This window comes from Tasmannia lanceolata, unplaced genomic scaffold (assembly GCF_043159265.1).
Source record: "Tasmannia lanceolata isolate RefF3 unplaced genomic scaffold, GAP_Taslan_0.1 ptg000002l, whole genome shotgun sequence".
In the NCBI taxonomy this organism is placed as follows: Eukaryota; Viridiplantae; Streptophyta; class Magnoliopsida; order Canellales; family Winteraceae; genus Tasmannia; species Tasmannia lanceolata.
The window spans coordinates 29,191,049-29,210,898 of NW_027518679.1; the positions used below are offsets into that span (position 1 = coordinate 29,191,049).

General features: G+C 37.4%; 1 protein-coding gene across 3 annotated transcripts in view; it reads left to right on the forward strand.

The window, feature by feature from the left end:
* LOC143856938 (putative sugar phosphate/phosphate translocator At3g17430) overlaps positions 1-19,495 on the forward strand; it is a 39,031-nt gene extending 19,536 nt beyond the window's left edge. The window contains exons 4-10 of one of the 3 annotated variants that reach the window (XM_077367241.1): positions 7,004-7,035; positions 7,136-7,186; positions 8,633-8,694; positions 8,798-9,059; positions 14,210-14,475; positions 14,556-14,653; positions 19,082-19,495. In XM_077367241.1, coding sequence (XP_077223356.1) covers positions 7,004-7,035; positions 7,136-7,186; positions 8,633-8,694; positions 8,798-9,059; positions 14,210-14,475; positions 14,556-14,653; positions 19,082-19,264 — 954 coding nt within the window. In that variant the 3' untranslated portion in view covers positions 19,265-19,495. Of the gene's footprint in view, positions 1-7,003; positions 7,036-7,135; positions 7,187-8,632; positions 8,695-8,797; positions 9,060-14,209; positions 14,476-14,555; positions 14,654-15,816; positions 16,201-19,081 lie in introns of those variants that run through there. The other 2 variants (XM_077367276.1, XM_077367309.1) reach the window with 2 other exon arrangements.
* The last annotated feature ends 355 nt before the right edge of the window (positions 19,496-19,850 follow it).

The following is a 19,850-nucleotide window of genomic DNA, read 5'->3' on the forward strand; positions in this document are numbered from 1 at the left end:
TAAGTGACTGTCAAATGAGCTAATAAAGTGGTCGGGGAACTCTGAAAATATTTCTGTTTGGAGCATAGTTGCTAGAGCGGGAAGTGGGTGCGAGAACGAGTATATCTGTTTCTTCAATCTAACCATCGCCCAAAGAGTATGCAATTAGTGTGCACTTCCCTCAAATATCCTTCCCTGGTTCTGTTACTAAACCCACCTTTTCGAGTGTGGATTTATACCTAAAATTGAGTTCGCTTACTTTCTTTCAAGAGATATTTTTTTCTCACACTTCTATGATGCAGAAGTGGCACATAGACTTGTGTTAGAAACAACTATATCTGTTATTAGTCATGGTATGGGTTTATTTCTTATTATTTTTGAACAAGTAACAAATGATTTTTATTAAATAGCAGCATTAAATAATTTTCCGTGAATTTTATTTCTTAAAAGATTAACATTTGCTAGTGTACATTGCTGTGAGGCCTTAAAAATTGCATTTGTAACTCATATTTCATTAATTCTGACATGAATTTAATTTAATCGTATCATACACAGTCAGTGGCGTGTGGCTAGATGTTGAGCTTAAAGAGATGGTTAGCAACACGCGTTTGGGCAGGTATGCAGATTAAGGCCAAGGGTTAGACCGTAATGAAGAGTGTAACATCAGGGTGAACTTGGAAATTTTGCAAGAGGAGAGGGGGTAGTTTTGATCCTAGGAATATAGATGGACTTCTCTAAAAAAACTACAAGTGGAGGAAGTCCTCCAAGGGATAGGAGACATAGGGCTGGAGACAGAGCGGAAAAAAGGATTTTTTGTGTATAATCCTACATAATCTCAATAGTTTGCAAGTCGAAAGTCAAACCAACTCGCACAGGAGCTCCTGATAATTCATTCATTTGACAGGGGACTATAAGTACTCATGATGCTGCGATATTTCATTTTTTTTCTTAAATTATATATTTTCAAATATTCTCCATTTTTTCAGTTTCTTCCAGATATAAACCCAAAATTAACAAAAAAATTCAATTCAAAATCTCTGAAGATTTTGAATTCTCACCAATATCTCCGAATTTTTCAAAATATCGCAATTTTATCATGACATTTTGATAAAACGAATAAACCCCAAAATAATTCCGAGATTTTTAAATATACCATGATATTATCATTTTTATCATTTACCATGAAAATATCACGATAATTCAATTATATCTTTATTTCTATATTTTGTTTCATTTTTTCTTAAATTATATATATTTTTTAACAATTCTCCATTTTTCAGTTTTTTTCCAGATATAAACCCGAAAGTAACAAAAAATTCAAATCTTCTGAGATACACTTCCTGAGAAATTCCTGAGGCAGATATTTGTGACTGGTTTTGAGACAGGACTATGGACTGTTGCCATACTTGTTTATGGACTTGCTACATCGTGTGGTGCCACTTTTTGTTGTTGTTGTGATCATCTGGTGCTACTTCTGACTAATGTTAGCCTATGGGCCTATTATGGGCAGTTACAGAGCATTTCTTTGGGATGATATGGAGCCTTTCTGTGGGCAAGGTTTCGGTTTTAGTATGTTTTTGGGTCACGACGGAAATGGAAACATGCTAGTTTCTGATGGAAATCCTGTAAAATCATGGAGACGTGTATGCACATGATGGACATTTAAGATGCAACATTAAGAAGTGCTAGAATAAGCACAAGTACAAATTAAAAAACCATCGCTTATGTAAAAAAACACCCATAATAGTTTAACAACATTGAACACATAGTGCAACGCATGTCATATAGTTCAGTACATATCACATTTCACATGTAATTCATATAAATATAAATACATAAACTATATTTCACATGCAATTTATATAAATATAATTTTGTATCACATATTGGTATAATATATCACTAATACTTACGATTTTGGTTTCGGGGTATGCGTTTTGTTGGGAATGAAAACATAAACATTTCGGTCGTTTCGTTTTTATTTTGGTGGAAATTTAAAACCATGTATCTGAGTTGTTACGTAACCGTTCTGTGGGCTGTTTCAGAGCCTTCCTTTGGGCTATTGCAGAGCAGTGTTTCAAAATGCAGATGCGGGTCATAATGTAGCCAAAGCAAATCCTAGTTGACTCAGTACGACACGGTTGAGGACTTGGTTGACATGGTCATAACTCAGGAGAGTGAAAGGAGTTTTGATCGACTGTATAGGGCAAAACATAGACTTGGACAAGAACATGGCCAAGGTAAAGGGAAGTCAACTCGGGGGAGTCCATGATGACGCCGCAGGGGGGGGAAAATATGTTTCAGGGCCTTTGTGTGGGGCTCTTCTGAAGCCTTTTTTGTGGACTGGTACAGTCCTGATGTGTGGCTGCTAAGCTATTACTGTATGCTATTATGCCTTGTGAAAACTTTTATGTATTCATGTGGCTGGTATGCAATTTGTGTGGCCTTGTTGTGCATTCTCATGCCTTCTTGGTGTCAATTGCTGCTGTGGGGGATTCTCTTGGATTAAACTAGTGATGTGTGTCTGGATTCCTTTGCCCTTTAGTGGATTTTTGACAGAGTTGTTTTATCAGTGTTTAAAAACTCATTGACTCGACTCGGAAATTGCCCGAGTCGACTTTCTTTAACCTTGGCTGCGTTCCGCGTTTCACCGCATCCACATTCCACGTTTTGCCCTGCAGAGTCAACAAAAACTCCTTCGACTCTCCCAAGTTATGACCGGGTCAACCGCGTTCTTGGCCATGTCTGGGCCTAATCGATAACGATTTTTCTTGGCCGTGTTCCGCATCACATCCGCGTTTTTAAACATGGGGAGACCATTATGGTTAATATCTAGTCAGAATAAAGTCTCCAAAATCAGTTTGAAAGCATTTTTTTTTTCAAACTAAGCATGCTGTTATCTTTGCTCCAGTTTGAAGGGGAGTGTTAAGAGAGTTAAAATAGTGTAGGCTTCATCGTATTGTTGTTTTAGTGTGATTCTTTAGGCATTTAGTTTATTTTCTCTATTTTGTTAGAGCCCATCACCGGATGGCCTAATAGCATATTATGTAATTTCTTGCTCTTAATTTATATAAAAGAGCTTGATGAGATGTGGAGTTGGAGTTGGAATAAAATACAAGTTGTAAAATGAGGGTTTCCCTATAAAAAGGAACTAGAACACTAGTTTGAATATGATCATGTACCCTTCCAATTGGACGGTAGTCACTTCTTCTCCGGCGAGATAGTTTTCTCAGGCGAGACAACCCCACCGCTGCCGTTGAGGGCCCAAGCCCTTCTTGCCCCTCTTCTGATAACGGTCCTAGCTAACTGAGGAATAACGAAGTATGGGGGTAAGGGATTACTTTGGAAAGAGACTGGTAAGCCCTCCAAATATTTTCTAGTTGGGGAGAAATATAGCCAATGGTACTTGTAGTTGTGGCTATAGAATAGAAAGCCTCAAAGATCTATACCAAGACATAAGAGAGGCTGATTATACGGTAGTAGAAGCTCTGCAATGGCTAGAGATTAGTAGGGAGTGTTGCAGGAGAAACCTGATCCTATTGGGTAATGGTTGTAGGTCCCCATCCCCCAGATCAAGGCCGATAAATCCTCGTGAATATGATTCAAGGCCGAGGAGTCCTCGCGAATATGATTCAAGGCCGAGGAGTCCTCGCGATTTTGATTCAACTACAGAAACCAGAGGAGAAAAATCACCTGATTTCCACCCAATTCGTAGACGACAGGTAGGTAATCAGACTGAAAAATCACCCAGACAACTGGAGCTGTTCATCCTGTGAGTATTACAACTTTGGATTGCGTTCTAGATGCGGTAAGTGCACTAGAAGCAGAGAAAATGAGATGGAAAGGGAAGAAAGAGAGAAACCAAGAATGGATAAGGGAGAGTTTTTTCCCCACTCCGGAATGGACTCCCTTGGGAAATATCCAGAAGTAGATGTGGCTGGCAAAGTAGTGGAAGATCGGAAAAAGGAACTCAAAAAATGCTTGATAGGTTGTATGAAGACTGGCTTGTGGGATCTTAAAGAGACTTGGCAGTGGGCTATTAAATAGGTTGTATGAAGACTACTATCGAAACCACTCATCATTAATAACCAGGAGGTGCCATTTAGATTTGATTCAGAACAACAAGCTCTGAGGATACTACGAAAAGGGGGGGAAGCCCCGGGTCCTAATTTATCCTCCTTGTCCTCTTGGAATCCAACGACACATGCTGGCGCCAAAATGGTATGCATCATATTTTATGACATCCCGCTCCATGCTTGGTCATTATCAGCGGTTGAAGCCTTGGGGAAGCTGTTTGGGCATGTGATTAAAGTGCAACTATCAGGCAACCACAACTATTGTGTGGCTTTTGCCTCCGTGAAAGTCCTTACAGAACACTGGAAATTGATACCACCTTATGTGAGATTAAAAGTAGACAATAAACTCTTCCTAGTTCAAGTGAAATGTATGCCGGAGGTAGAAAGGGAGGAAATATCCCCCCAATCATCAGAACAGTTGGGAATAAAGATTACCAGCCTTCTTCCTCCGGCACCGGAAGAATGCTCAGTTCGGGAGGGGGAAAAATCCGGCAGGCAAGAACCGTTGGTTCAAAATTCAAAGTTTAAATTTCCACCTACCCACTAGGTGGCAGAGACCTCACTAGCTGGATCTCTCAGGCCGAGGATGGAGGCTAACAAGCTGGTAGCATTAAATGCCAAGTCCCCTACAGATCCTGATCAGGAGATTCGACTTCGTGGAGGCCTCAATCAAGCTCTGACAAATCGACGGTCAAACGCTGCCCCCAATCGTAAGGGTGGTAAGGATCAGTGGCTAGGGATAGCCTAAAAAACGTAAGGTTTGGCTTTAAAAAGGCTCTGCGCAATCGAGGCCTCAGGATCCCTGGAGAGAGAAGTTACATCGGGAGAAGTGGAAGATTACGGAAATATCGTAAACACGATAAATCCAAAATTCCGTACCCTCCCAGAGAAGGTTGGGAAGTTGGATACCAATCCCAAAAAAATCAATGGAGGAGTAGTCCTCTGGATAGGAAAATCCAAAAAAAAAAAAAGAAACATTTTGTATCAAACATTATCAAAATGATAGATGAATGAGCAGTCAGGAATTGCATGGGTCTCAGATGATGATGGAGTAAAAGGTACAGAGAAAAGGAACACCAAAAAAGAAATCGGGATCAAAGGTATCGTAGACCTCATGACTGGTCCCCATCGAGAAGTGAGATTGCAAGAGAATTCAAGAAATACCAGCTATCAAAACTAAGGCCGAAAGCAGTGGCCTTTGTTGAGGATCCTTCGGTACGTCAAATTCAGGCAGATTTAGACTGTATCCTTCCATTGCCGGGGAACAAATCTAAGGAGGGCCTAGAATCAAATCAGGCAGGAGATACGGGAAAAGAAACAAAATTACCATCCCCGGATGAGGGTTCCAAGACAGTGAGAAACTCTATGGATGTGGAGTTGGGAAGGAGAAATAATTTTTTTTTATAATGGGGAGCAACCTTCAGAAGAAAGAAGGTTGGAATCTTCAGGGGATGAATCTTCAGAAGAGGAAAGAGGAAATTCAACTGATTCAGAGGAAAGATCGTCAGTGGAGGAGTTTGAGAAAATGTCTAATCTGGGAGATCAATTGGAATTAGGCTTTCGAGAAAATATCGAAGAAACAAAGAAAATGTTCCTAGATATAGAAAAAAGGGACTCCGGACTAAGAAAAGGAAAAACCTCGGGTAGAGGTAGAAGAGAACTTAAGGCTCTCAAAAATTAGAAGAAACTCAAGGATCCTATGCCTGGTACCAGTAGAACATTTTGGCCTCTCTGCTGGTTGTGTTTTGGAATGTTTAGAGGACGACTTTTTTTGGCAAAATGACGTGCAACCCCTGCCACATAAGGGTCCTGTATTCCTTGGGAAACTCCTATGCTAATTTCTTGCCTAGTATTTTGAAAATTGTAAAGGAAATTGTAAAGCTACCGGTTCAATTCTAGGGGTAAGGGTTTTATTTCTTCCAAGGAGAATGTTCCTGGATGGCTCATACTATGTATATTCAGTGGGACTACTTGTCCACCTTGTAATTCTGTTAGTATGAATACAATTGTCATCTTTTAAAAAAAAGAGTTGGAGTATTCACTTTCCATGATTTCCCATTCTCTATCTTTTCTTCCTTCCTTTTCCTCTTCTCTTTCTTCCCCCTATTATCTTCTTTTTTCTTCATAAGAAGCATATGTGGATGTTCCATCATCAACTCTAACAAGGCAGACTAGCCCTTGGATCGTGTGCGGCACCAGGGCCCTTGGTCACCTAAGGTGCAAGAACATGTGAATTCTAATCCAAATGTTTTACCTTTTATTATTTTATGTTATCGACATAAGATACGTCATCTACCTAAAACTGTTGCTGACTTTATAATATTTTAATCTTTCAAACTTATTTTAATTAAAAAAAAATCAATTGAATGGACTTAATTTGCTGCCTCCCAACACTGATCTTTGAGAAGTTAGGTCAACAATCTTTTTTCATTTATAGATTCATATGGGAATCATGAAAATAGAAAGTTTCGATTTTAAAAGTAATGAATCATAGCAATCAATTTAAACCATGTAAGTTTTAACATTAATATTTAAATCATGGCTCACAACGATTCAGACTTTCTTATACTAAGCCACTAAGCATCCCCATTGATCCATTACAGTCCATCGTAAATAAACAATTGAACTGAGAACCCTAGAAAATTACATGCCTTAAAATATCAAAAGGAAGATTGGATTAATATTTGGACATCTAAGAAAACATGTGGAGCACATTTTTTTGTCAAAGATGAGGTTGATCCACCATGTGCCTGAATAATCTTCAGTCACAATGATATTAAGTGGTTTGTATGTGCTTGAAATCTTGAATCTTGAAGGGCTTTTTTTTTCTGCTTTAGGGATATATCCTACTTTCGAGTTTCATCATCATTCCCCATATTTAATTTTCGTGCACTATTTACTTTTATGGAAATACCTTGACCTTTTATTGTGATGGGTTGGTCGTGCAGGTTGTAGCACCTGTCAAGATGACATTCGAAATGTAAGGTTATTAGATTGTGTCATCTAAAGCTATTAGAATGTATCTCTTTTCTTTTCCTTCAATTTGTTTCCTACCTGATATACTTCCCTTGGTTTTTCAGATATGCAACATGTGTGATTCCTATAAGTGCTTTCTTTGCAGCAAGCCTTTGGTAAGCAACTCAAGAGGCACAAAATGACTTAAAGATTAATTTTTATTCTAGTTCTTTTATGCTCATGGCAAGAGTGAGTGGATGTATTTTCAGATATTTCAGTACTATATTCCGGTCCCTTGACTAAAATTTTGACAAAATACACATGCTGTGTAATTTCATTATTGATTTTTCCTCTAATTTTCTTTATCTAATAACAAATTAGAATATGGAATGAACAGTTTGTACTTTGTAAGTTTGTATGTGGTAATTCTCAATGTTTATTATGTCCACGAGATGGATAAGTTTTTAATACTTCTTACCTAAAATTGGTTGTGATTAATGAAATTGAGTGAATTGTACTTAATGAAAGAGATAGATCTTCCACTCTTGTGAAGTCGCAAATTCTCAAGCTTTATGTGATACTTATATAAGTGTTTAAAAACTCGTTGACTCGACTCAGAACTTGCCCGAATCGACTCCCCTTTTACCTTGGCCGCGTTCCGCGTTGCACCCCATCCACATTCCACATTTTGCCCTACAGGGTCAATAAAAGCTCTTTTGACTCTCATGAGTTGTGACCGCGTCCGCGCCCAGTCGACAAGGATTTTTCTTAGCCGAGTTTCGCGTCACATCCGCGTTTTTAAACACTGGTTATAATTGGATTTCGGGGATTAGTTTCGTCCATTGGAATCCACTTGCTTTGATTTGGGCAAGTTTGATGCTAAAGTGAGATGGATCTTCCACTTTTTGTGAAGCCGCAAATTCTCAAGCTTTATGTGATAGTTATAAGTGGGTTTAGGGGATTATTTCCGTCCATTGAAATCCACTTGCTTTGACTTGGGCAAGTTTGATGCTAAAGTGAGATAGATCTTCCACTTTTTGTGAAGTCGCAAATTCATGTGATAGTTATAAGTGGGTTTAGGGGATTATTTCCGTCCATTGGAATCCATCTGCTTTGACTTGGGCAAGTTTGATGCTAAAGACATGCTTAAACATTTCTCTGATTTCAGGAACACCAGTCAAAGATGTCTTAAATAATCTCTCTCCCCTTAAATTTGAAAATTTTCTTTTTGAATTGTTTGTCATATTAACTATGTTCAACTCTTTGCTTGCATTGTCATTTAATATTTGGGAGTTCCAATAACAAATTTTGTTGATTTTATCATTACCTTGCAACGTATGTACCTGTGTCTAGTTGACAAGCATGTCATGTTGGGATTATGGTTTTAAATTTCAGTTTCGGTTCCGGTCCCTACCCATTTTTTTATTTTTGCCAATTTTGACATTTCGGCTGAAATTATTACAATTTCGGTCAAAATGACCTAATTCCAGCCCGAAATTGAAACCGAATCCGAAATGTATACGATTTCGGACCCAACCGAAATCTGGCCGAAATTTAAAACAATGGTTGGGATATTGCATTACAGTAGCAGTGATGAAAAGGCTCTTTTCTTTTGTTCACAGGTTTGGTAACACTGCTTATTTGCACATTTCGGTGGCTTTTATCCAGATGCTCAAAGCCTTAAGTATGTAACCATATCTTCTGCCTTCTTTTTTGCCTAATTTCATGGTTATGCCTTTGGAGAATTACTTTGGGGAGTTTTAATCTTAAAATCTCAACTATTACAGTGCCAGTCGCAACGTTTTTCATGGCCGTTATATGCGGCACTGATAAATTAAGGTGTGACGTGTTCTTGAACATGCTGGTGGTCAGTTTCGGAGTCGTCATTTCCTCATATGGGGAAATTCATTTTAATGTAGTTGGGACGGTTTACCAGGTCACTGGCATATTTGCAGAAGCTCTTAGACTGGTTTTAACTCAAGTCCTCCTCCAAAAGAAAGGCTTGACTCTAAATCCCATCACCAGCTTATATTATATTGCTCCCTGCAGGTACTCTATCCCGATGCTTTAAGACATTGTTTTTTCCCCTTTTCTCTTATAAGAAAATCATGCCTTACGTATCACGCTTATACTAGTTACTTTCAAGTTGCAAAACATTTGTGCCTGAGGCTCATTCTAGTTACTTTCAAGTTGCAAAACATTTGTGCCGGGAAGTGGGGAAAAGGTTAGTTTTTCCCTATGATTTAGTCGACACTTTGAATTTATTGCTGACACATGTGTTGTGTCATGTCCAACACAACACCCGTGTCCACACGTGTCGACACTCCTTTTGACACCTGTAAATGTACGGCTAGAAGTGTCAGACTTAATGTAGGCGTGTTGACACATTTTTGTTCCGTGTCAAGTGTGACATTCTGTTTTAGTATTGAATATTATGTTTACCTCTTTTATCATTAACTCTTCTCACCTTATTATTATTATTTTTGAATGGCAACTCTTCTTACATTATATCGACTCTTCTAAATAAACTTTTATTCCAATATTATCATCATTGTATCCTATTGGTTTTTTTGTGTCCTCGTTTCTATTCTAGCCGTGTCCCCTTTTCTAAATTTTGGGGCCGTGTCCGACACTCCGTGTCTGTGTCGAGACGTGACACGCATGTCGGTGTCCACAAATCATAGGGTTTTTCCTTGTTTACCTCTCCCGGAGAAGTTACATGATGATAGAGTCCCAGTCTTTTTTCTTGTTTACCGGGTGTCTCCAGGAGATGTTATGTGATTATAAAGTTCCACAGCAATCCAATGCAGAGAAAACATTTCTCAAGATATAAGGAATCCTTAATTTCATAATCGTTTTGTCTATAAATATAAGGAAAAATTATTAAAAAACCCATTCAAAAAAAAAAAATTATTAAAAAAATGCAAAGTTTTGCTGAAATTATGAATCTTTTGAAATCATGAGGGGCTGCCAGGTACAGTCAAATATGTTTTAGGACAAGAATACCCTTCTTGCTTTTCCCTCCACCTTTTATGCACGGATCTCAATGCCATTTCACCTACTCTTTTCACTTTTTATCTTCTTCCCCAAGCCTTCCAAACGGTAAAACTCCATACCCATTGCCATTGCCATTGCCATTGCCATTAGAAAAAAACTCCATTGGTTCTCTTTATTTTGCTTTGGATAATAAACATATGCTCTGGAATGTCCATTGTCCTCCATTTTGCTTTGGATAATAATGGAACCACTCTTTCCTTATTTGGCTGGTACTGTACATGTGTTGGACAGTGATAATATATTTGTGTGGTGATATCAGTATTTTAGACCATGGAACCACTATAATTCTTCTTTTGGAACCACAATTTTGATTTTGGCTGCACCTTTTTAAATCTTGGAATCATTATCTTGGAAACAGAACCACTGTTTTTGACTTAGGAACCACTCTTTTCATACTGGAACCACTCTTTTGATATTGGAACCACTCTTTTCATAATGCAAAAGCCACTCTTTTCATACTGGAACCACTCTTTTCATAATGGAACCACTCTTTTGATATTAGAACCGCTCCTTTCATCATGGAACCACTTCGTTCGGGAGTTCGAATAACCCTTCGGACTCCCGATTGACCCGTCGGACTCCCGATTGGGTACCACTTCCATTACAAACTATTGGACTCCTATCGGAAGTTCGAAGGGTCATTTGGACTCCCGAACGAAGTGGTTCCATTATGAAAAGAATGATTCCAGTATGAAAAGAGTGGTTCCATGATGAAAAGAGTGGTTCCAATATCAAAAGAGTGGTTCTAGTATGAAAATAGGTTCCATTATGAAAAGAGTGGTTCCAATATCAAAAGAGTATTCCAGTATGAAAAAAGTGGCTTTGCATTATGAAAAGAGTGGTTCCAATATCAAAAGAGTGGTTCCAGTATGAAAAGAGTGGTTCCTCCTAAGTCATAAATAGTGGTTCCAAGTTTTAAAAAGGTGTTGCCAAAATCAAAATTGTGGTTCCAAAAGAAGAATTATAGTGGTTCCATGGTCTAAAATACTGATACCACCACACAAATATATTATCATTGTCCAACACATGTACACCACCGGCCAAATATGGAAAGAGTGGTTCCATTATTATCCAAAGCAAAATGGAGGACAATGGACATACTAGTCTCTAGAGCATAGGTTTAGGGAAATGTTATCAGCACTACTGTATTTTGATGAGGGCACTCCTCACTTTATTAAAAGTACGGTATGGCCCGCACCATAGGGTGATCCACACTGTCCATCAGATGGGCCACAGCCTAAATAGGTTGTGCCCCAAAAATCATTTCAATAGGTTGATCATAAGTCATAACCCTCCGATCTGAATGTTAGAGGGTTGATCCTAACCCTCAATAGATCGGACGGTTAGGATCAACCTATGGAAATGATTTTTGGGGCACAACCTATTTAGGTTGTGGCCCATCTAATGGACGGTTTGGATCATCCTATGGTGCGGGCCATACTGTACTTTTAATAAAGTGAGGAGTGCCCTCATCAAAATACAGTAGTGCTGATAACATTTCCCTAGGTTTATTATCCAAAGCTTTATAAAGAGAACCAATGGGGTCTTTTTCCTAGTGGCAATGGAGTTCTTTTCTAATGGCAATGGCAATGGGTATGGAGTTTTACTGTTTGGAAGGCTTGGGGAAGAAGAAGATGAAAAGTGAAAAGGGTAGGTGAAATGGCATTGGGATCCGTGCCTAAAAGGTGGAGGGAAAAGCAAGAAGGGTATTCTTGTCCTAAAACATATCTGACGCACCTGACAACCCCTCTCTCATGATTTTCAAAAGTCTGCCCTTGATTCATAATTTCAGCAAAACTTTGCATTTTGTTTAATAATTTTCCCAAAAAATCAATCTATAAGAAAAAACATAATCATAATGCATTCTTGAGATCATTAAAAAAAAATGCATTCTTGAGTTTTGACTTGAGATACAGCGCTTCTACGGTGTTTGAAGCAATTTTCTGAAAATGACACTTTACTAGGTTCTTGGTTGTGGCTTCAAGACAGTTCACAGTTAATGGTAATCCTTCTAGTATTTTCTGTAGATATAAGATCTGTCCAGCATTTTGTTTTTCCAAAGGCTCAAGTTATTGTCTTACTCTTTTTTTTATCCTACATGGAAGTCATTTCTCATGACTTCATTTTATCATGCAGGGAATCTATTCTTTCCCTTGGAGAACTTTCAAATTGATCTTTTAATTTTATCATCTTGCACTAGGGCCTCTCTGTATTAGTTCCTCTAGTTCCTCTAGTTGCTTTCGTTTCCTAGTTATTTTATTGATTGTCGCTTAAGATTCTCTTCTTTCGCTTAAGATTCTCTTCTTTTTGCCTGATATCTTCTCTACCATGGTCTCTTTACAATCCCACTCCTATCACACTCCATTCCACTTCTTTGGGTCTTTTTATCTGCTATGGTGCCCATCTAACTGAACACTGCTAAGTCTTATCTCTTTTTTCTGGTTTCTGCTCTCATGATTCTGTTGCTGACTTTCTTTGTGTTGCTTGATTCCATATCAGGTCCATGCCATTGGGGATTCCCCTTTCTCGTCTATGCATCTATGCTCCTAAATTAGTGGAAGTCAATGTGTGAACCTTAGGTTTGCATCAATTTGGTATCATAGCTAGGTTCGCATCAAATTCGGTGCCATGATATTTACATAAATAACATAATTATGAACAAAATTCTATAATATCATTGTGGTGAAGTAGCTTGGAGTCCATACCAAAATCATACGTTTTAAAGCCATATATTGTTGTACACATAGGAATGGACTATTGATCCACTTTTAGTTATAAAAAAGAACTTGTGATTCTACTCATGCCTTCACCCTCTCACTCCAAGTGCCTTATAATACATTCGGTTTATAGAATACTTTTGTTACATTGCTCAGATTATAACCCTCAACGGAAAATTAAATAATTCTCAAGCCATCATCATCTTTATATGGTGTTCAGTTTACTTTATTGTTTACGTTCTTTGTATTCGTTAATAATATGGTGTCCAGGTTTGGAAACGAATTCGGGAAGCGATGCGTGAAATGAAAGAGGGAAAGGAGGGGAAATGAGAAATGAGGTAGCGATAGAAAATTATATGAGAAACACATTGAGCAACATGTTAGAAAAAATTTAGAATGGTTTCAAAAACTATAGAGAATGTCTATTGAAACCCATATGAAACACAAGGGAAATGCGAGAGAAATATTTTTTTTAATATTTTACTGTAGTTATTTTTGTCTTATTACCCTAATTTTTTTTATTTGTATTTTAGCAATTTTTTGTGCATCTTTTGTGTGTTTTATAGATTTGAAATTTGTTAATTTTAAATTTCTACTAGTTTTTATGCATAAAAACATGTATTTATTTATTTTTTATTTAGATTAGAGGCATACATAAATGATTTATTCTTCACATATTTTATTTTTAGCACAATTGACTTATTTATATTTCTTATTTCTATGTGCATACTATTTTTTTCCATTTTAATATGTATTCCATAATCTTTTTGGTGTGATTTCTGTAAAACATTTCCCTTACACTTCACATGTTTCACGTACGTTTCCTATGAGTATATTTTCCAATCGTCTCCCATTTCTCACGCATTACACACATATTACACATAAGTTTCTCTTATGTTTCCCATGCGTTTTGGAAACGATCCTGCAAATTTTTTTCATGTATTGAAAACGTTTTCGAAACACGTTTTAGAAAATTTCAAATCATTGACTTGGATAGGGCATGAATAATCAAGGGAAGTGAAATTTCTTGTTTTGGGTTTCTTTCTTACAATAACAGTTTTTAGCATGTTTCTCAAGGATGCAACTGAGACACGAATTTCTCCGCCAAAGGTTGTTGATTGATACAAGTCAGTAGTAATTAATTGTCAGTTGAATATCTGGAATCTTGAGAACCCCAGTACCTCCTTACCAGATGCCCAATATTAACCTATTAAAGTTTGACACCTGTAAATGTTTTTATTTCTTGTGGTACAATTAATACAACTTATGGTATGTCCTTGTTAATGAAATACTTCTGATTGCCCTTAGCAGAAAACAGTAGAATGTATGGTTTGTTTCTTCTTCTATAAATCTATTCGTTTTCCTTCTAGCTCATTTGATTTTTGTTATTCATATGTGACACTCACTTTATTTTGTCATGTGCAGTTTCTTGTTCTTGTTTGTACCTTGGTTTTTACTGGAGAAGCCAGGAATGGAGGTTTCGCAAATTCAATTCAATTTCTGGATATTTTTTTCGAGTGCCGTCTGTGCTTTAGCCTTGAACTTTTCTATATTCTTAGTAATCGGTAGGACTGGAGCAGTCACCATCAGAGTTGCAGGTGTTCTCAAGGATTGGATATTAATTGCCCTTTCAACAATTATATTTCCAGAATCTGCAATAACTGGGCTCAACATTATTGGATATGCAATCGGTATTGTTCGTTTCATTTTAAATGCACAAACTCTCAACACGACAACATGTTTTTACTTTAATAAGTGTTCTTTTCTGCAGCACTATGTGGTGTAATTATGTACAACTACTTGAAGGTCAAAGATGTCCGTGCATCAAATCAACTTCCCATAGAAGCTATACCAGAAAGAGCAACAAAGGTTGATTCTCTAAATTTATTTTTATGTCTTATATGTTAATTATGTTCTTTCTTTTTTCTTGTGAATTAGTTATAATTGTTGAACTCAGTGCTTATTATTATTATTATAAACTTAGAATCTATTTTGTTTAGGCCACGTTCGGATACCTCATGCTTTTGTATTTGGATTTGGATTTGAGTTTTGGATACAAAATACATCAATCATTCTCATGCTCATGTTGTATGAGAGAGAGAGGAGGGACGTCTGGTGGCTGCTGCAGCAAGGTCGAGGAGCAGCGAGGGTGAACGTAATTGCCACAAATTTTGATTTCCAAATAATGTCTTGCACTACAGATTTGAAAATTGGATTTTTTTTTCACTGTTGTTGCTGATTTGGAAATCTAAGGATCTGGTCCAGTTCCAAATCTCAACTGTAAATGTGAGAAATCCAAATCTAAAGCTTGTGGGCAAGGTTTTGAAAATCGGAATCGAATCGTAAATCATAACAGGGTTCGAATCATATCGAATCGTAAATCGTACGATTTTTTCAGATTTATATATAAAAATGAGAAAAAAATATTTAAAAATATAAAAAGGTAAAAAATAAGAATAAAATGAGTAATTATCTATTTTCCATTTGAAACTATTAAATTAAATATAAAATTCGATCATTAGTAATCCGAAGCACAAACCATATTCAGTGCACAATAAATTACTAAACAATGCACAGACTATATTCATCATATAATAAATTATTATATAATTTATCACAACAGTAAACGAAGTACATACTCTAATCTATAATAATCTCATCATACAAAGAAATGTCAGCAATAAACAAAGCACTTTGAAATGATTTTCATTTCGAAATCACAATCAGTTCTCAAAATCCAAAACAAACAGAATCGTAAAAATCGTAAAAGGAATCGTGAAAATCGCACGATTCAAAGTCGAATCATACTTGAATCGTAAGATTTTTACGAAAAAGGATTCTTCGTCCGATTTGAATCGTTCAACCCATGAATCAATTTGAGTAGTAAGATTCAAATCGTAAGATTTTAACGACAGAGCTTGTGGGTATCCAAACACGGCCTTATTGAATTCTATTAGCATTTTGATTTTTGTACTTGTGGACTTGTATGTGTCTTTCACTTGACAGAAAATCACAATATTACTTTTTTGCAGATTAATAGAATTTAGTGCGCTTAAGGGTTGTTTCTCAACTGTCACAATATTTGTATTTGTATCATACTCTTAGGTATAACTATCTGTTTGCAATGAGAAGCCCCCAAGTTTGGCACTTTTTGTTGGATTCGGTCGGATGGACGCCTTGGGGCAGTGCTATGGAGTTTTGGGGGAGTGATGAAGACTTGGTAGGAGGACAATGCATGGATGGGTGGTCCTCACTGTAGTGGATGAATTAGTAGATTGTCTCCTTTGCTTTAACTGGTCTAGGAGTATGCTCTTGGCCATCCTTAATTGATTCTATGTATTTCAAGTTGGGACCGCTGGTCCCCAATGTAATTTCCATGGTATCAATAAAATTGTCAATTTTCAAAAAAAAAAAAACTATCTGTTTGCAATAGAACTGACACGAGCAAAGTGCTGTGGCAACGTCATCCCTTGGTTGATATTATCCACTGAACTCATTTCCTTTGCCCTTGAATTGAATATATAAGATTCCCTCTCCTTTTTTTAGCTCTGATGAGAAACTTTACACTTTATTGCCAAAAAAAAAAAACAAGAAAAAGATTACACAGGAGGCAGAGATTGCCCTAAATAGGCTGATCTGTATTAAAGCCGCTCTTAGATAATGAGTCAGCAACGTTGTTAGCTTCTCTATTTACGTGCTTGAAAATGAAATTTCTTCCCCTCATTAGATTGACAGTCTCATCGATCGTATGACCTAAATGGCACAGCCCCTTGTAATATCAGATTCCCTCTTGATATCAATAAACTTTGTACAAAGTCACATAGCAGGCCCACTTCTTCATTGCTCTATTGTTCTTTTGTCAACCATTAAACAGACTAGAATAAACAAATAGAGAAACAACATAATTTCTGATCTATAACTGACAATGTCATGACCATAGATGCTCGACTCTCAACGACATATTTGGAATTCTAGGAATGATACTGGATCAAAAGAAAATTTTCTTATGAATATTTTGGAGAATCTTCTGTTCACAAATTTAGGATCAAGGAAGAAAAACAGTAGGTTGGTAAACCTCCTAGAATTTTATTCCAAATCTGCTAGGATTGGCTCCATTTATGGCTAATCCAGTAGTTTTGGCCCCTGGATGGTTGTAGATATTGGCTTTATGGGTTGGGTGTCTAATATCTACCTTATACGAGAGGCCATAGTGACTAAAGCGTTTGCGGGTGTCTCTATTATCTTATCTCTTCTCGGTTGTTGGGAAGTGGGTGACATTATTCATTATGCATCTTTTCATTACTTCTCTGTGTTAGCGCTCTTTTCTAGGAGCAGATGTTCCATGGCTTTGAAATTGGTATTAATAGGTACTTCTAGTCCAGTATCTTGAGGAGGCACAATAGCCACAAGAAAGACTTCATCGATTTTTCCCGGTTCTATTTGTCTACACCATTAACAAAGGAGAGATGGAAAATATCGGTGATTCAGGAAAATCCTCTTCTTGTTCTGGAGGACGATGCAGATGGCTATTCATGGAGATCATGGGTTTTGAAAATCTCCTTAAGAGGATGAGATCAATGGTCTATATTGAAGAGCGGGCTTCCATCAATGCCCCAACCTACAAAGAATTGTTGGGAGATCTTCGCGTGTACTGGAAATTACTCAAGCTAGAATCTCAAAACAGGCAGTTCACTTGGTATAGCCTCTGTGGGTTTACTCCGTTCAAAGATACCCATTCTCCGTTGCACAAACACCCTTTCTTTAAGCTACTCGCGATTGAAGAAAGGGTTGTGAGGAGACAAAGCTTGGAAGCTACCAAGGCGGGGGGTATCCGGCTGGTGGAAGAAAAGAATGCGAGCAGAAAAAATCATGGATTCTTGGATCGGATTCCGGAGGACCTCCTTCTTTATATGCCGGATTTGGACCTTCTTGATATGCCAGATTTCCAAGTCCGGTATATCATGGACGAATTGGATAAGTGTTCGGCTTAGGCGACTTGTCTAAAAGTACAAACTGAATGACTATCTAGATGGTGATGACAAGTCTGTTTTGATGATTGCCTTGCCTTCCTCCCGATTTGCAGAGTTGGGAGCGGGACCTCAAGAAATAAAGGACTTTGGGGAGGTTTCCAAAGGTTTTTAGAAGGGGTGGATGTTAGGGGTAGATAATCTCCTAAAGGTTTTTGAGAAAGATTAGAGTTTTAGGTCCGAGTGCGGTGTAAAATCTGCCCATAGTGTGGAGCAGAAAGGAAGGGTCTCGACACCGTAAATTTGGCAATTTTTGCTGGATTTGTCTCAATTAAGGTTATTGGGTAATATAAGGGGTAATGGGTTTTTCTTTGAGCCAAGGAGATTGCTCCTGGGCATCTCATACTATGTAAATCTAGTGGGACTGCTGGTTCCCATGTAATTTTGCTAGTATGAATATATTTGTCATTTTTCAAAAAAAATAAAAAATACTAGATCTTATCTGGTGCATTTTACAAACATTTTTTATGCACAGGTCAGTTGCGAACGTAGTTTTAACCAATCACTTGACAGAGTTTCTGATAATCCTTAAAAGATTTATCCAACAGTGACGATAACTTTGCAAATCATAAGCTGCCTATTTTGTCAAAATGTATATCCTTGAAGCTCCTGAGTCAACTTGGTTCCAGCTCTATCCAATCAGTCAAAAAATATTTTACTTTCCAAAGTTAATCATCGACTCACTCTTGTCAACTCAGTTTTGCCTTCAAGCAGTTCTGAACCTTTACGAGTATTCCATCATAGCCATGTATGGCAAACCTTTCAAACATCATCTAGTTCTCCGTAATACTTCTGATTATGCAGTCTTCTAGTGATACCATTGGATTTTTTTTTTCATATATTGTACACACCGGTTTGCATGTTAATTTGGTGGTTAAAACAACACAACTATTTGATTTCTCAGTCCTCATTGTTGTAGTTTATAGTTTTTTCGTAATAATGCCAAAAAATATCCTCACTTTTATGGGCATAAAGATTTAGGGGCCTATTGGCTGGTCAAAATATGTGAGAAGTTGTAAACCCTCAACCCTATACATGATTTCATAAACTACTAAGGCATTGATGCAGGATGACAATAACTTCTAAGAAGAATCATATGAGTATTTTCATAATTTTTAGGGAGTCACATTTTGTCATTTACCAACCAAGGCGCTTCTTCCTTTCTTCCCAAATGGACATACCTTCTTATTTATCTATTCAATTGACAGGTTTGTATTTGTGAGCTCTAATTCATAGGTCCTGAGGTTTGCTTTTATGGTTCAAAACACAGGATTGGAAATTAGACAAGAAATCATCTGATTTATTCCCCAACAATGACAATAATAGCAACATTGGGGGTATCATTGGTGGAAATGCATCTGATCCTGACGTGGATGAAGAAGCGCCTTTCATTACAGCCTCCTCGAGACTCTCTCACATTGGCCGAAGTCAATTAAGCAGCCGCAATGCATGAGTCTTTTTCCACTTTTCCAACATGAATGTTTTTTTTACATGGGAGCCTTTTACTTTGTCAGGAGAAAATAGACGTAACCAAAGCCTGAATTCAGATGTAGCCATTCTTTCTGAAGAATATCAAGTCATTTTTTGCCAAGGGTGGTGTGCATATGTATGCACACATCTCTAAGTCTTAAAACTACCTGGTAGCATTCTAAAAGCAATGAAGAGGTATGGTTTTTTCCTTTTCTTTCCACTTTGTAGTCATCTTTTAGTTTTAGCTGTTATTTGATATGTAGGTAGTCTAATACGTGGGTATCAGTTTCTAACACATTAATAGTATTGCCACCCTCTTGTTTTGGTACTCTGTTGTCGTCGTCATCTCTTTGATTTTAAACTTGCATGACTCCAAAGAGTAATTACAGAGTTCAGGTTCATTGTACTACTCTTCCATGCCAGCCACCCCTTTTACAGGCATCAGAACTAAGGTGGTGTTGTTTCTCCTTTGGCATGGCAAGATTATCTATCTCCTACTTCTTTCAAACCACAGGCTTCACCTTCTTTAACACACTCCCGGCATAGAGGTGTTTTGATGATTTTGGCCC